The following is a 17,500-nucleotide window of genomic DNA, read 5'->3' on the forward strand; positions in this document are numbered from 1 at the left end:
AGGAGTAGTAGTAGTAGTAGTAATAGTAGTAGTAGTAGTAGTAGTAGTAGTAGTAATAGTAATAGTAGTAGTAGTAGTAGTAGTAGTAGTAGTAATAGTAATAGTAGTAGTAGTAGTAGTAGTAGTAGTGGTAGTAGTAGTAGTAGTAGTAGTAGTAGTAATAGTAATAGTAGGAGTAGTAGTAGTAGTAGTAGTAATAGTAATAGTAATAGTAGTAATAGTAATAGTAGTAGTAGTAGTAGTAGTAGTAATTGTAATAGTAGTAATAGTAATAGTAATAGTAGTAGTAATAGTAGTAGTAGTAATAGTAATAGTAGTAGTAGTAGTAGTAATAGTAATAGTAGTAATAGTAATAGTAGTAGTAGTAGTAGTAATAGTAGGAATAGTAGTAGTAGTCATAGTAGTAGTAGTAGTAGCAGTACTACTAATACTACTACTTCTTCTTCTTCTACTATGACTACTATTGCTACAACTGTTACTAGTACTACTACTTCTACTACTAATTTTACAACTAATACTAGTACTACTACTACTATTACCACTTCTTCTAATACTGTTACTACTACTATTACTACCTCTACTACTACTATTACCAGTACTATTATTTCTACTACTATTACTACTACTACTACTTCTTCTACTACTAGTATAACTACTACGACTACTACTACTACTATTACAATTACCACTACTATTACTACTTTGATTACTTCTGCTGCTAGGGTACTACTACCACTATTACCACTTCTACTACAACTATTTTTATTACTACAACTACTCTTGCTATCAGTAGCATTACTACTACCACCATTATTATTAGTATTACGACTACTTCTACTGCTACCACTCTTTTTACAGCTACCATCTGTTTTTCAGTTGAGTTCCCTAGCTGGGGGCATATTTATTTAAAAATTTAGGCTTATCTGATATTCTAGTTTAAAAAAATCTTTCAAGTCAATATTGCAGTTTTCCATGTGTACTCTGTCGGTTTAAGTTGTGTCTTGCCTCTGGAAAATACAACTTTGGTATAAGGTTGACAGTTTTGTAAGAAAAGGAAAATTTCGGTTGTGTTTTAGGTCCCTTTCCTTTAAAGAAAGAATCCAGTTTGATGAAGAAGTTGCAGCCTACCATGCGGAAGAAAAGCGTATGATGCGAGAGTGAGTGAGACTGGAGTGGATCAGACGGCTGATGATTCATTCAGCAGCTTCAGTTAAATGTATTTATTCAGTCTGGGTTCGTCTTTATCACGACAACTATTAGTGTACCGAGGGGAGATTAAATGAATAAAGTGGCGTTCAATCTTGACAAACTGGTTTGCATTCACTAGAAAGAGGAGGTGAGGTTTTCGTGATTGGAAGCTTACTTTCATCTTATGTATTTTGTAATAATTCGGAATACTTAACGAGTGTGTTTGATATGGTATTTATACAAGCAATTTACGCATCAGTAATATGTTAATGGTTTTTAGCTGGAGGAAGTCCTGTGAGATTTGTTTTGCTAATTAAGAGATTGTAAGTTAAGCCGAAACCATTCAAAGGCATCTCTTAAACTTTCTTTTTTCTTTTTTTGTGTGAACTTTGATGTAAACTATTTTAGCATTTATCCTCTCAGTGTTATAACGTAACCAATGTGTGCTCACGGACATCAATAAACGAGATGTTTAGTAGTGGTTCATTCACAGTTCAGTTTTCAATTCACGAGTTTATTACGAGCCAATAAAAGAACCAGCTTCTAGTTGGCTTGCTAGTTCAGTTGGTAAAACACTGCACCGGTGTCGCAAAGGTCGTGGGTTCAAATCCTGTGCGGGTCTAAATCATTTTTTTTCATGCTCACCTTCATTGGTTACTCTTTCATTGGCTATAAAAGACGATCCATTAATAACTTAAATCAAGGTAATTTAATGTTAACAACTGAGTCTATAACGTAAATTGGCCACCGTAAAGAGTTAAAAGGCTGACGTTTCGAGCGTTTGACCTTCGCGAGAACGATTGGTGGAATTGTGGGTTGTATTTGTGTTTATATGCCGAAAATGGAGCTACGCTATTGGTGGGAATATGGTGACGAGAAAACAAGATTTAGTTGAATGAAAGGCACTCGTTGATACCTTTGGGACGTTACCTTCTGACGAAGGGCTAACGCTCGAAACGTCAGCCTTTTAACTCTTTACAGTGGCCAATTTACGTTATCAACTCAATTGATAATACTCAATTACCCTGCTATACTCACCCACCGACGCAGCACCATAGTTTCTCTAGGAAACTTAACCCCTTCATTAAATTAAATCAGATTTGCAGTCGCTAGACCTATCAAAGGCTTGTGTCCACCAAAAAGCTTTGCAGATTATCGGTCTCAGTTTATGGTCGGGTTCATTTGTTGAAATGGTGATTAAGAACGATTGAGATATACCCATGCCTCGAAGCAAAGGATGAAGACAAAATCAAATAACTCAAGGCCCAATTGGTTGAGATTGGGCGAAATCAGAAACGAGATTTTAATCATTGTTGTGAAAAACATGGAAATGATATTTCTGAAACATAAATTAATTAACTTTGCCATTCATTTCGTTGTGTCGCGTCGAAACGATATCTGGAGGGCACAAGTTCAAACCTAGTCTAAGTTATAATTGTTTTTTGTTAATCGTTTTCCATGCATTTGCCTCAATTTGACAGTTTTCACTTTGTGAAATTTGTTCTTTGAGCAAATACTTCGTCACGGAATTAAAAAGTGGCACCTTTATTTGAAAGGAATCAATTTGAGCCTTAAGAGTGACTAGAATCAAATTTCTCCTTTCATTATCACTCCTGAATCACACATTAAGGTCACGAAAATAACGGAAATGGTCGCCAACCACAGAAGCTCTTGATTGGTAAACAAATTCTCCATGTCAGTACCTCAGGAAGTGTACAAATAACAAAGTGGAGAAAAGGCAAACTGGTGTTATGGTGCAAATGGGTGCCGATAAAACGCTCGTGTCCGATAGATTTCTCCCTCTGGGCTGTTGTTCACATCTTTAAAGAGATGATGTTATACTAAGCTATGCAAGTTTACCTTGGATGGAGACCGTTCAGTTTTTCCGAGAAATAAATGACCTAATTTCGATAATTACCGCGGAACTTGCTCCGCGAACAACAGAATTGCAAATGAGATATTAATGTTGCTAAGTATGTGCTACACAAGCCGAATAACTAGTGGACCAAAATTTTGCTTTATTGTCGTCAAATACCACGGGAAAATTCAAATCTCGTGCACCGCGTAATGCATATTGGCATTCAGTATGAAGAAAGTTCCGTTACGTTTTCTTGGGAAATAACATCTACAGAAAACAAGGTCATTTTTGCAAGAGTATGACTTGAAATGGCTCGGCAACTTGTCAGCGAAAAACATGATGCTAGTTAGCCTGTGCTCTGGCTCTCATCGAACTGTGACTTGTCTTTTCATTTGTATGTAAAGAGAGAATTGTATTTTGCACCAAAAATATAAAGAAGTAATATTTTTTAGGAGGTCCAGTGATTGGGACATTTAAGAAATTAAGTTATGAAAAGAAACTCGGTTTGTACTTCTCACTACAATTTTAAAAATATTTTCAGATCAGAGTTTCAAATAGAGCAAATTGAAGAAGTCATTTCAAAGGTGTATTTTCTCAAAGGGAACAGTGACCACCTCTGTCTTGTCCGCATGCCAAATATTTGCAGAGTGTGTGGATGATCCATAAGTATTGGAACTCTCACAAAAACGTTTTGTAAGAATAAAAACAGCAAAACAATATTTTTGTAGGTGGGATAAAGAATCCCAGGTGGGATATGTAAATCCCGACCAGGATCCCGGGTAGAATGCATAAGTCCCACCTAAGATCCCGGGTGGGATGCAGGAATCCCGCATTAAATGCGGGATCCCAGGTGGGATCAAATTTTCATCCCAGGTGGGAAAGGTGGGATCCCACCACCTAAGGCGGGATCCCGCCATTCCCACCTGGGATACTGGGTGGGATTGCCGGGATCCCGCCTATATCCCGCCTGACATTTTACCTGGGTTAGTGCTTGAAGAGAAGCTATGCGTATGTAGGATATACTTTGCTTATACAGAAAGGATGAAGAACGCAATTAAACTTTTTAGGGCTTGCCTCTAACAGTCCGATTCCATGAAGTGGTTAATTGGACTGCGACCTATGTAGCTTACGTAGTCAATGTTTTTATGTGCGCTTGGAGAGGCAAAGAAATTTGTATCTAGCGGGTGAGCCACGGTCAACAGGAGGGAGGAAAAAGTAGGGAGGCCTTTCCCCGCCCCTCTTCCATCGTCTTCCATGAAAGAAAATTCCTTCCGAAGATATGTTATGTGAAAATTGATGTTGTAGAAAATAAACCCGAAACCATGAAACGAGCAAATGAGTCATGGAAAACAACATTCAAAGAGTCAAGATGTTATCATTTCCTATCAATGACTTATCTTTCACAACACAGCACGATTGCAATGGCGTAGCTAAGGATGGGTTCTTGTGGTGCCCTTGTCAGTTGGAATGAAAATTCTACTTTCATGGCTTTATTTGTTTGCGACCTTTCTATGATAAATGCATATAATTATATGCATTTATCGATGGCATGTTTTATTCGCCCGCTAAGAGAATTTAGTCCATCAAGAAAGAAAACAGGTCAGATCAAAATATTATTTAGACTCATTAAAGGTGTAAAAACGAAAATGTTCCTAGAGCTTCCAGGACTTTATTCCTCAAGAGATTGAGAGGTAAAACTTTATCGGGAAGTATTTAGACTCCATTCCAAACAACAGAAGAAGCGAAAGATACATGTCCGAAGAGTGAGGTTCTGATCTGAAACTTATTCATGGCATTGTCATTCCTTGGCTGAGAGAAAAACTACCCTCTAACTTGTTAAAGTTACGGTAGACCTTCGCGGGTGTCCTTCGCTAAAAACTCACTAAAGCGTTACCGTGGCCCGTGGGCAGAGATAGGAAAATACTGACCAGGTAAAGAACCAATAAGATTGCAGGATTCGTTACCGTGCCCTCTAAAAAAAAATAAAAGTAGAAACGTGTTATTTTTAATTTTTTCATTAAAGCGCTTTGTAGATATATTAAACCCCTAAGGGCTCTGTATACCCTTTAAAAAAATTTTTTTTTTAAATGAATTTGTGACAACTTTTAAATGACTTACTTTCAAGAAGCTTCCTTTTTGCGCAAGTTGGTTTGAGGCGGAAAACGTCAGTTGTTCCCAGTACGAGATCAAATCTCTTCATTTTACGTAAAGTCAAAGCTATGAGCAGAAGATTGACTGAGATTAAAAGTAAAAATTTCCCATAAAACATGTGATAACGAGAGATTTTGTAAAAAAAAAAAAATTAGGATAAAGAGCAATCCCATCGGAACATGACGCATAGGTGGCGTCAGGTCATTTTTATCAAATGCAAATGAGGAAAAGATCACCGATGATATATATAGAGAACAAAGGTGTGAAACAACTTTAGAATGTGCAGAACAAAAGAAAGGAGTGACTAGGCCAAAATTTTTGCGGGAACGGAGTCTGTTTAAGAGTTCAGGTTGGTCCTTTTCCATAATACATCTCATAAACAGTGTACACAAACTTTTCATTGCACTTCTTTAAGATCTTTTAAAAATTTTCTGTGAGAATTACTTGGCCCTTGTCGGTCATGGTTCAGTTCAGGTGTTTGCCAATCACGAAGAAATTCGAAAATGAGAGGAAATATCAAGGAGAAAAACATCACGAGTGTCTTAAGAGTCAATACTTATGAAGATTTACCTTGGAAACACCACCACGAGAACTAAAGGAACTTCTAAAATACAAAACTGTTAGGGATTAAGGTCAAAACCAGGCATATGTTTTATGATATTCTTGTCACCCACAATTATAATAATAATAATAATAATAATAATAATACTTTATTCAAATACATATATGCTCATAGACATGATACACGATGCATATTTGAAAAAGTGGACCGCGAGGTTATCCCTATAAAAGATCCCCTAACTGAACTTTAAAAATATTAAAAAATTATCAAAAACGCGCGTAAAAATCATCAGTACAGGTACAAAATGGTATATAAAGAAGGGTATTTAAAATGAAAACATACACAATTAGAATATGAGCTTCTGTGTCAATAAATCTTCATCCATCTTTTTAAGCCTCTTTTTAAATTTGTCAAAGCTAATTTGGTCAGTGAAGAGATGGTGTGGCAAACTGTTCCAGTCTTTGACGATTCTCACGAAGAAGGAGTCCTTAAAGAAGTTAACTTTAGCTAATTTAGTTTGTATTTTGTATAGATGGTTGGCTTTAGTGTTTTTTACCTCTACAAAACTCGAAATAGTCATAAAAGTCTAGGCCATTTAGACCAAACACTGTCTTGTAGCATTCCACTATAGAGAGGTATTCCCTTTGATGCTGAAGTGTGTTCCAGTTTAGCAATATACATCGTTCTTCATATGACATCTCGCGTAGTTTTTGACCGAAAGCGATTCTCGATGCTCTTCGTTGTACTTTTTCGATTGCCAACTTATCTTTAACTAAATAGGGCGACTATACCGGGCATACGTATTCTAGGATTGGTCTAACCAAGGACTTTAGAGCATAGAGAAAATTTCCCTGTTGTTGCCACCAACTGTACATTTTAGTAAGCCCACCACCTTGATGCTTTAGTTACAATTGCGTCCACGTGGTTCGACCAGGATAAGTCTCTTGACACATGAGCACCCAGGTCCTTTCATGAGTTAACTCTAATTCTGTATTTGACAGATGATGATGATGTTTACTTTCCACTTCGCTGCTAGTGCAAAGAATGCTGCTCAATCTATCGTTTTATTATGTTGCCAAGTTCGGCTAGATTGCTTTGTTGTTGTGTGAATACAGATGAAAAATATGAGTTCACCTTCTTAAGGGGAAAGTGTGTAACATCTTCTGGTGGAAAGAAATGTCAAGTTAATTTTTGGGGTTTTCGAACATTTACAGGAAACTAGGCCTATTTTCCTTTTATCGAGAACCAAATGAACAACATAAAAATAACAATTCGCGCATTCCATTAGTTAGCTGGTGTACATTCGTCACCGTGGAATATTTAAAAAAAACGAGGGAAGCTTTCAAATCGTAACGCACAAGCGTACTAATTTTTTTAGCATGTTTAGTATTTTTAGTTTTCAAACTGAGAGCTGGATAATACCATACTGAAGAAACTGACTGACTAATCTCAATGAGGCTACGCCCTTGTTCGCATCTGATAAAGAAACAAAAACGAAACAGGGGAACGTAACTACTCAGTTGTTTTACCATAGGTTTGTTTGAAACATCGGATATAGTCGAGGAGCTACGTCTCGTCACTTAGGAGAGTTAGTATACGTCGAGTTGTCTTTTAAATCGGGAAAAAAATTATGGCTCTAGATTTGTTTTTTTCTGTGCGGCTTCATGATAGGTTACATCCATTTTTAAGGTACTAGTGATCGCTACGATATTATTGGCTTACAGCAGTGCGATTTATCCATTAATCGAGCTGATTACCCCTGGTCGCTTCTTTTGATTTGAAGTCGATCTCGAGGTGTGCACTCGTTCGATTTTGAACTTCATACAATTGCAAAATTTTCCTCAAGCCGTTGTAAATTTCCTAAAAGTGATGATATGTTATGTTCATAGGTAACTTCTTTCTTACTCAGTTGCTAGTAAAGGATGCATTCTAAAAGATTGGCAGTCGTCGAGGTCGCAAATAACTTCCTTTCCTGCCGGGCAAAAGAAGACATCAAAGAAGGTTCCTTCCTGACTGATCTCTGGGGTGGAGTCAGCGAGAAGGCTACTAGATACACCGTACAAATTGGAAAAACAAGCACGTGGACCCTGAAGGGATGATCAGGTACATGAATCGTTCCTGTGACAGCAAAACAAAATTCATCTACAAAAAACGCAAAGATGTCCATCCAATCTTAGCTAACGACCAGGATGTCTTTTAGTACATGATAGCTGCTCGTGATATCAAGAGAGGCGAGGACATCACGTTTGACTACAATGTGACAGAATATGAAGTTGCAGAGCGATTTCGTTGCAACTGTGGGGCTGTAAAATGTCTCGGTGAGATAAAAGGCTTCAAGTTTTTGACGCCAGAGCAACAGAAGTCGAGGGAAAAGGAATTATCTCCTATTTTAACTGAGCTTTGGCGTTAACTTTAAACTTAAAATTATTGATATCGTGAAGGAATCGCAAGTCACTATATTTCCTCTGTCTTCATTATTGCTTGTTTTTTGTCGCCATCGCGCAGAATGCCTATTGATCTCGAGACATTTACTTCCACACTGTCTATCTGAAATGTTTTTTAGACGTTTCGTAATCTGTAGAACTCTGATTGGTCAAAGAATACGCCCCTTTTTTTTCCTCAGGGTACATTGCTTCCGTCATTAGCACGACAAGGTGGGACTAACTAACAAAAAGGGCTTAGAAAGTCGTTGTTTATGATACTGTTATAAAAAATGACCCACGCGTCATTTTCAAGGTTAAGAGATATTCCTTATCAAACTTCTTCTTTTTGATTTATTTGACTTCTGTCTTCATCCTCTGCTTCGAGGCATGGATTTACACCAATCGTTCTTAAGGGAATTCGTAGGACTCGTTTCTTACATGCTAATTAGACGCATAATATTCTCGTGACCTGTTTAAAAAGTACAATGCAACTAGCAAAACATGGGGGTAATATATGTTAAACCATCGAATAGGGTGTAGTTGTTGTACTATTATTAAACAATATGATATTGGGGGACAATGTGCCTCTTTCAGAATAAAGTAATAAATCATCTCAAACATGTCTGACTCTTATCTCAGGTCAAGTTTTCATAGATCTGGTGAGTCACCTCAATAACGAAAAAAAGAGAGATGTGCTATCATTCATATAGAAGATAGAATAGTTTTATTAAGGCTTCATGCGCCCTAGTGACTACTGTTTAAATTATTAGACTTTTTACAATATGATTTCAAATGATGTTCATAGTTTTTAAATGTTTTAAACATTATTATCATTAGCTCTTAGGTATTATTCAATTGTAAGTTTGTACATGCCATTAGAATTTTATGTATTTCAATAAAGAATCTATCTAGCTAGCTATCATCTATGGCTAATAGAGGGCCAAGGGGGAGCCCATAACAACTCCGTCTGTTTGTTCATATAAATTGATATGGTCAGCGGTCAGGAGCCAAGATGGACGTTTCATTTTGAGCTCCCGCTTCTATCTGTCTTTTTGTTATTAATTTTAACTGAAATAATGCCAAAAGAGTCAGTTACTTCACTAAAGCAACAAAATCAAGATTTAAAGGATAAGGTCGATGCCCTTTCGAAGGAAATAACGCAGCTGAAAGAGAAGGTTCGGGTCGACTCGGCCATTACCTTTGGTGCTGAAGCAGCTGCTACGTCTGGTAATAGCATTAATAATGCTTCGAATGATGAAACCGTGTCTCGTAGTCTACAATATCTGAGCGACGAATACGACGACCTCTCAGCGTCTAATTCTGGTGTCGTTGATCAACTCAAGGCATTAAGCCGTCGTCTTAATAAGCTTAGCGCTGAAGTCACACGTGTTGGCAACGCCATTGACGAGGTTGAGGAATATAGCTACCAATTTAATGTAAAAATAATTGGCCTGCCAGAGAAAAGCAGTGAAACCGCAGCTGAAACAAGCGCCCTGTGTGTAAAATTATTCCAGGAGATGGGGGCAGAAGTGTTTCTGTCGGACATTGACATTGCTCATCGCGTCCCCTCGAGGCAGCAAAATGGCGCTCCGAAACCGGTCATCTGTAAATTTGTAAGACGCCTTGCAAAAGCGAGTGTTATGGAAACTCGACAAAGTGCCTCTCAAGTCAACCCATCAAATATTGGTCTGTCTGCTGATAGTGTTCTTGACAGAGTCAGAATCTTCGATCACCTCACCCCCAAAAAACAATACCTGTTGTTTGAAGCGAAGAGATTTAAAGAACAGAACCAAAACCGCTTCTGCTGGGCCAAGAATTCCACGATTTATTTACGCAAGAGTGGAGGTTCCCGACCGATAAAGATAACGGACTTTGGTAGTCTACAGCGACTTGTCTCGGACACCTGACATTATCAGTTCGATAAGTATTTACTATCATCTACTTTTAATAGTTAGTTTTATTCATGAGTGCTAACGATCTAAACTCTCGCGATACTCTATCTTTATTCCGTGAGCTCCCATATTTTGGATTAAATGTAAACTTAGCTCATGGTCAATTTAATAATTGTTTACCTTCCCATTTACCGGCCAAAAAATACCTAGAAAAACTCTCTAGCATTTATGACCTTAATCTTTTCAAGCTAAACGCACTTGAAGACACCAATCCGAGTGATAAGTAAGTATCTATAATCATCGTATCCATAGTCGATACTACTCCCCATATAGTTTCTACAAATTTAAAAGTGAACTTCCCAGTCGTGTCAGTGATTCGAGCTTCTCTCTTTTACATAATAATATCAGGAGTCTTAAGCGAAATCTTGAAAACTTTCAAGTTCATCTATTGGACGAGTTAAATTTCGAATTTAGCATTATAGGAGTCTCAGAAACTAAAATAATCAGTGGTAAAGAAATGGATTTTAATCCAAGCATACCTGGATACGTTTTCGAATATGTGCCGACACCTCTAGCTTCTGGAGGTGTTGGCTTGTATATTAATGATTCCCTGAAATATACTGTCATTGAAAAAGTATCTGATGAAGCCTTCCAGTCACTTTGGATCGAAATTCAACTTCCACAGAAAAGTAACATCATTTGTGGTATCATATATAGACAACATAACTCTCCCAAACGTTTCCAAGAATATTTTGATGATAAACTTGAAAGACTAATTACCTCAAATAAATCAATATATATTATGGGCGACTTCAACATAAACCTCCTTCATGCCGAAACTTCCTGTTATGCTCAAGACTTCTTACTTTCTCTTCAAAGCTTTTCATTTATCCCAACTATTGACAAACCAACACGTGTTTACAATAACTCAGTCACCCTAATTGATAATATTCTAACAAACAAAGTTGATGTTGAAATTACCAGTGGGAATATTATCTCTGACATAAGCGATCACTATTCACAATTCTGTATTTCTCACAATTTTATTCAGCGGCCAAAACGCGGAAAGCAAAAACGCAGAGACTTTTCTGGTTATTCCAGGAGCAAGTTCAACTCTGAACTCTCTGATGCTTTGGTAAGCCAAACTAACTTTCGCGATCAGTTTGATGTCGATACAGCTTTTTCTTACTTTTACAATACACTATTGGCACTCGTTGACAAACATACTCCTTTAAAGACTGTTTCGAATCGCAAGCTTAAGCAGTTCTCTAAACCATGGATAACTAGTGGCCTTAGAAAATCCATCAAAATAAAAAATTCTCTCCTCCAATCGGGTGATCTTGTAAATTATAAAATATACAGAAATAAAATTTCTAGTCTTACTCGACTGAGTAAAAAGAATTATTATCATGCGTTCTTTGCTGAAAATTTAAACAATATGAAAAACACCTGGAATGGAATAAATAGGCTAATTAACGACAAAAAGAATAGAAAACAAGTCATTTCTTCCCTTAAACGTCCTGATGATAAAAGCTTAACTAATGATCCTCTTGAGATTTCTAACATCTTCAATAACTACTTTTCTTCGGTCGGTAAAAACCTAGCTTCACGCGTACCTCGTTCATCTCGCTTTTTTACCGAATACTTGTCTCCCAATTATAATCCAAGCTCTTTCTTCTTTGATCCAGTTGCGCCAGAGGAAATTGAGCGTGAGATACTTTTGATCCCTAAAAATAAAACCTACGGTCTCTACTCTTGTCCGATTCGTATTTTAACTGACGCAAGATGCGTTATCTCGGGCCCTCTCTCCATCATCATAAACATATCTGTGCAAAAGGGCATCTTTCCATCCAAACTGAAAAAAGCGAAAGTTGTTCCTGTGTACAAAAATGACGATGAGACTGAGCCTGGTAATTATCGTCCGATATCATTACTGTCTATTTTCAATCGGATATTTGAAAAATTAATGTGCCACCGCCTCAAATCCTATCTTGGTAATAACGATATTCTATTTAAGTCACAGTATGGCTTCCGCGAAAACCATTCCACGCAACATGCCATTATTGATATCGTTAATGTCATACAAAACAATATGGACCAAAAACTTTTCACTTGCGGGATCTTTTTTAGACTTAAAAAAGGCCTTTGATACCGTCGACCATTTAATCTTGCTTCAAAAACTTAATCATTATGGCATCAGAGGAATTATCAATGCTTGGTTTGCCTCGTACCTTCTCGGTCGTTCACAAGTAACTGAAGTGGGTTTTAACTTATCTACCGAATGTATGATCTCATGTGGTGTCCCACAGGGGTCTGTGCTTGGTCCTCTGTTATTCTTAATCTATATTAACGATATTCACAACTCTTCAGCGAAATTGTCATTCTATCTCTTTGCTGACGACACGAGCTTGTTGTATGCTGACTCTAATTTGAAATCTCTTGAAAAAACCGTCAATAGCGAACTGCTCAAAGTCTCTGACTGGCTCAATGCAAATAAGTTAACGCTCAATGCTAAAAAGTCAAACTATGTTATCTTTCGTCCATATCAACGTAAGTTGAACTACTCGATTAACATTGAAATGATCGATAACTGTACTCAAATTCCTACCACGCTTCAGTGCGAAGACCACGTTAAATATCTTGGCGTCCTATTGGACAGCAACTTAAGCTGGAAATTTCAAATAAATAATGTTGCATTAAAAATAAGCAGAACTGTTGGTGTTGTTGCCCGTCTTAGGCACTTCGTCCCACCTACAACCCTTTTAAATATTTATCAATCATTGATCTTGCCTCATCTGACATATGGTTTGGCGGCTTGGGGTCAAGCTGCCAAAACCCATTTAAAAAAAATCCTCGTGCTTCAAAAACGAGCCCTTCGTTTGATGTACTTTTCTGAACCTAGAGCCCATGCTGTGCCTTTATTTATTTCCTCGAAAATTCTACCCCTACAAATGTTATATGCTGAAAAAGTATCTTCTATAATGGTTTACGGGTCGAAAATCTTTAAGGAGGCACATCGCGCCCCACGCTGTTTCAGAACTTTACGTTCGCCATTCTGTAAAATCATACGTCGCATATTAAGTTGGCCCTAATCACACTTCCCTTAGAGACCCTTTGTTACCCTCGATCATGGGGCTTTGTAATTCATTTAGCTACAATCGCAAATCGTAATCTTGGAGAAACTGATTAAAACCAGCCTCTACTTTAAGATGTTGCTTTAATGAACACTTGTAGTTCAATGGAGCACGGAATAATTCGGCACGAGGTTTGCTTTAAAACTGGAGATTCTACATCGAAGGCGTCAGCTCACTGAAAATGTTTGGCGCCTTTATTCCGACCGAAAACCATTACATTATTGTTTCTTTCGTCAATACTCGACATCTAAATCCCCAAGGTATTTTGAAATACCAGAAAGGTTTGAGATGGAGGGTTTCATTGTCTTGCGGTGTTATCTGTGTATAAAAAAAATGTGAATGTGTCGAGGTACTCCCACACGTAAGTCTGCTTGACTCACTGGCAAGTTTAAAATTGAAGTGGAGAGAGGGTACGTCATTCGCGCTTAAAGGTCAGTTTGGAAACTTTCAATATCATCTGCTTTACGTAAATCAATTTAGTTTGTCATCTACTTGTAATTTCTACACCCAAAGTTTAGTTAACTGTTAAAATAGCTTGAGGATTTTTCCAGAAGCCTGCGTGGTTGCTCTTTGACTTAATTTTAGTGCGGTAAAAGGTGTGTAATTTCGCATGAAAATAAAATTGAATACGTTTTGATCTTTTGGTTTAACATCAAAAGCATGTTTTTTTAGGTTAGATCGGTTCAGATTTTTCATGCTTTTCTACCATATTAAAAAGTTGTCGACGAGGTCAGTTAATAATGGATGAGAATATTTTAGGATGGAAATGAAAGTGGAAACCACCAAATCAGCAAATAAGTTAACTTTTTACTCCGAGTTCTGCACGCTTTGTATATTTGTTATAAGCGCACAACTTGTTTTGCAACAAAAAGGCGGGACGAGCGTAAAAGTTGTCGACAAGGTCAGTTAATAATGGATGAGAATCCCTCCTAGCAAAATATTCGATAAAAACAAATGTCAGTATAATTTAGAATCGAAGTGAAAGTGGAAATCAAGAAGTTTCATTGTTCAGCACGTGTTCCACAGTTCTTGTTGGCCAAACAACCAGGGTGATTATAAACATCAGCTCGAAGTATTTGAAAGGTTGTCACAGTTTACATTCAGTCTTACTTCGTTATATTCATTTTGAAATCACTGGTGGTCCTTGCAATCTGATTAGCTCTCATCGGTGCGATTTATTCATGAATCGCACCATTTTATGAGCTCTAAATCTCATCACATCCCAGCCAATGAAACAGCTCTGCTAAACAAATGGTGATTAAGAACGATTGATTTATATCCATGCCTCGAAGCAGAGGATGAAGACAGAAATGAAATAAATCAAGGCCATATTGGTCGAGATTCAGTGAAAACAGAAAAGAGGAGATAATCATCTTTGTGGAGAAAAAGGGGGGTAAAATTTCCGCACAGCCCCATACTATTGTAAAACAAATCAGTTTTCCTAATAGCAATGTATTGTTTTTGTCATTGTTTGCTCTATCAAAGAACTGAATGCATAATGTAAGATGGGGCTGTGCGGAAATTTTACCAACATGGGAAATTACAATTCATTTCGTAATGACGCATCGAAACGGTATCTGGAAGGCAAAGGTTCAAACCCAGTCGAAGTTACAATTGTTTTTTATCGTGTACCCAGGAAACAACTTTCTATGCACTTGCTTTTATTCCGACCGAAGCCATTGTTTTATTGTTTCTTTTGTCAATACTCGACATCTAAATCCCCAAAGTATTTTGAAATACCAGAAAGGTCTGAGATTGAGGGTGTCATTGTCTTGCAGTGTTATCTGTGTAGTAAAAAGGTGAATGTGTCGAGGCACTCCCACATGTAAGTCTGCTTGACTTGGCTTAATTAGGTTCGACGTTTGAATGAACTGCCGACCTTAATTGTTTGGGTCGACCCAAATTGGTTCGACGTTTGAACCGGGCCTTAATTAGCTTACCTTTGGAGACAACAAAGTCGACATTGTTTATTGACAACCCAGCAAATAATCGGCTAAAGAAAAAAACTCGGGAAATCAGTACCAAGGTAAACATATCTATTGCATTGTAAATTAAAAGATGGTACTGCACTGCTTCGAATTCTTTCTCGAAAAATCTCAGGACCTCAAAAAACAGTGTGATGGAAGTAGGTTTCCATATTGGAATGTTTTAAGCCTTTAATCCCTGAGATCAAATATTTTTTCCTTACAATATCACTCTTGAACCACACATTAAAGTCACTAAAATAAAGAAAATGATCACCAACTTAAGAAGCTCTCGATTGTTAAACAAATTCTCTTTGTCAGCACCTTAGGAAATGTATAGTATGCATGGAGTATAGTATGTATGGAGAATATGCATACTGATGCTAAGGCGGAAAGGGTTCATACAGCTGCTTACATAAATCACTCAGTAAGGGTGAGTGCACGTTGCTCTTGAGTTATCAGGTAGTACCAGTGCTTCACTTTAAAAAACTTGAAGACCTGAGGGTACAGTGTGAGGGCTGCAAGGCTAAGATTCTAACTCTACAGCACAACTAGCTCCTCTAGAACACAGGCGACTAGGCCTGCCAATCTTATTTGCAAATTATGTCCGACTCGTGTCCGTTGAAAGCATTTCAAATATCGGTTTGGTCGCGAGAACAAAAGAACTTCAGCTTTGTTTAAAGGATTAAGAGTTTAATTTTAATTTATTAGGGAACCAATGGACATGGCGCTAATTGTTAATCTAGTGTAGGGAACGAAATTAACGTGGAAAAGCTTTAGATACCAATCGCTGCCTATGCCGGAAAGTCGCGTTCTTCTTTCGGAACGCGAGGCAAATGAGAAAGTTTCATTGTTCAGCACGTGTTCCACAGTTCTTGTTGGCCAAACAACCAGGGTGATTATAAACATCAGCTCGAAGTATTTAAGTCACACAGTTTATATTCAGTCTTCCTCTGTTATATTCATTTTGAAATCACTGGTGGTCCTTGCAATCTGATTAGCTCTCATTGGTGCGATTTATTCATGAATCGCACCATTTTATGCGCTCTAAAAATCTTAGCGCTTTTGAGCTTTGAAGAATTCGAATCGCACGTGACTTGTTTACTGACCGTCAAGTTAACACCCGCAAGCACCTCTGTTTAGTACAAAGGCTTTAAGTAAAACCAATAGCCTTCAAACGTGTACGTCTCAAACTAGAAAAATAAGGTAAAAAATGTATCTGTGAAAAATCCTTTAAAGAGTTTAGCTCGATAGTGATACTAAAGTTAACCAAATGTAAGGAATCAATGGTGCCCTCTTTGGAACGAGATTATAAAAAAAACTATGTAAAGTGAGGTGTTTGCTTTGCTTAATAGATTTTATTTTTATTAAAACGACGTTTTCTTTCTTTGTAATTTGTTGCTGTTGCACCCTATAAAGTAGCCTTTAAGTTGAAAGAGGCAACCAAATATTTATTCGAACAAAGAGAAAAACACCAAAGGTTAATTAAGGGGAAAGAATGCAATTTTCAGTTTGGGCCCAATCTATCGATCGTTCTTTTTACTCATAGTTTGATCTCATTTTTTTACTCTCAAATGGTAAGTTAATAAAAATTTATCGTGTTTGGCGCGAAATTATTCTTGGTTATTTTTCTGCAGGCATTATATTATCTGTTTGAGATGTGGATAGTTTTCCGGGAGCGATGCTCGAGAAAAACTGTGAGCTTGTTTATTCTCCTTCAAATGCGTTTGCAATGCGCAGAAAAAATATTTATGAACAACTGTTTGCTGTGAGGGATGTTTACTTTTCACTGTTCTTTGGTACAACTTTATGAACAAACAAACAGGCCCTTTTTTCTGTAACAGTAGCTAAAGGCTCCTTATCTGATTTCAAATCTTAACTAATTCTTTTATCGTAGTAGACGTCAGGTTTGCAAATTGGGGAATATCCCCTGGGGTATATCCTCGGATATTCCCAAGTTTTAGCTGGGGCATATTCGATCACGTGATGCGTTTAGACCAATCGTGTGCGAAAAAAAGTATTGGATGGATTATAATGATGAAAAGGTTTATGTCTTGCTCTTCATACGGGATATTTATATCTAAAGTGATCTTAATGCATTGACAACTCTTCACAAGAGAGTCTCTTAATTTTTAGATACGTATCCACGAGAGCCATATTATTCGTTCGCTTTTCGTCTTTATTGCTAAGCGTATAATTTATATTTGTTATCGTGTTTTTGTCCCATATTATTTTCGTCTTGTTTTTCGATCGTTTATCATTATAAATCTGTGCTAATCATTTTCTCGGCGTCGTATAACACGACCCTATATTGTCCATTACATAGGT

General features: G+C 37.3%; 3 protein-coding genes and 1 pseudogene across 3 annotated transcripts in view; all 4 read left to right on the plus strand.

Moving 5' to 3' along the window:
• LOC131778334 (uncharacterized) overlaps nt 1-1,161 on the plus strand; it is a 9,706-nt gene extending 8,545 nt beyond the window's left edge. The window contains exon 2 of the mRNA XM_059094749.1: nt 1,077-1,161. Within this exon, the coding sequence (XP_058950732.1) occupies nt 1,077-1,161 (85 nt within the window). The remainder of the gene's footprint in view (nt 1-1,076) is intronic.
• Nucleotides 1,162-7,681: 6,520 nt separating this feature from the next.
• Nucleotides 7,682-8,169, plus strand: LOC131771216 (uncharacterized; annotated as a pseudogene).
• A 1,089-nt stretch (nt 8,170-9,258) lies between these two features.
• Nucleotides 9,259-10,089, plus strand: LOC131771215 (uncharacterized). Its single transcript, XM_059086986.2, has 2 exons — nt 9,259-9,570; nt 9,700-10,089. The coding sequence occupies exons 1-2, from the start codon at nt 9,259-9,261 to the stop codon at nt 10,087-10,089; spliced, it is 702 nt and encodes a 233-aa protein (XP_058942969.2).
• Nucleotides 10,090-13,596: 3,507 nt separating this feature from the next.
• Nucleotides 13,597-17,500, plus strand: part of LOC131771217 (uncharacterized) — an 8,693-nt gene continuing 4,789 nt past the window's right edge. The window contains exon 1 of the mRNA XM_066161922.1: nt 13,597-13,639. The gene's annotated coding sequence lies outside the window, so the exon portion shown is untranslated. The remainder of the gene's footprint in view (nt 13,640-17,500) is intronic.

The sequence above is a fragment of the Pocillopora verrucosa genome, chromosome 14 (assembly GCF_036669915.1).
Source record: "Pocillopora verrucosa isolate sample1 chromosome 14, ASM3666991v2, whole genome shotgun sequence".
NCBI classification, from domain to species: domain Eukaryota; kingdom Metazoa; phylum Cnidaria; class Anthozoa; order Scleractinia; family Pocilloporidae; genus Pocillopora; species Pocillopora verrucosa.

Coding starts and splice junctions, on each gene's coding strand:
- LOC131771215 (XM_059086986.2), top strand. CDS start 9,259: ATGCCAAAAGAGTCAGTTACTTCACTAAAGCAACAAAATCAAGATTTA. Junction 9,571..9,699: donor TTAGCGCTGAAGTCACACGT/GTTGGCAACGCC, acceptor TTATTCCAGGAG/ATGGGGGCAGAAGTGTTTCT.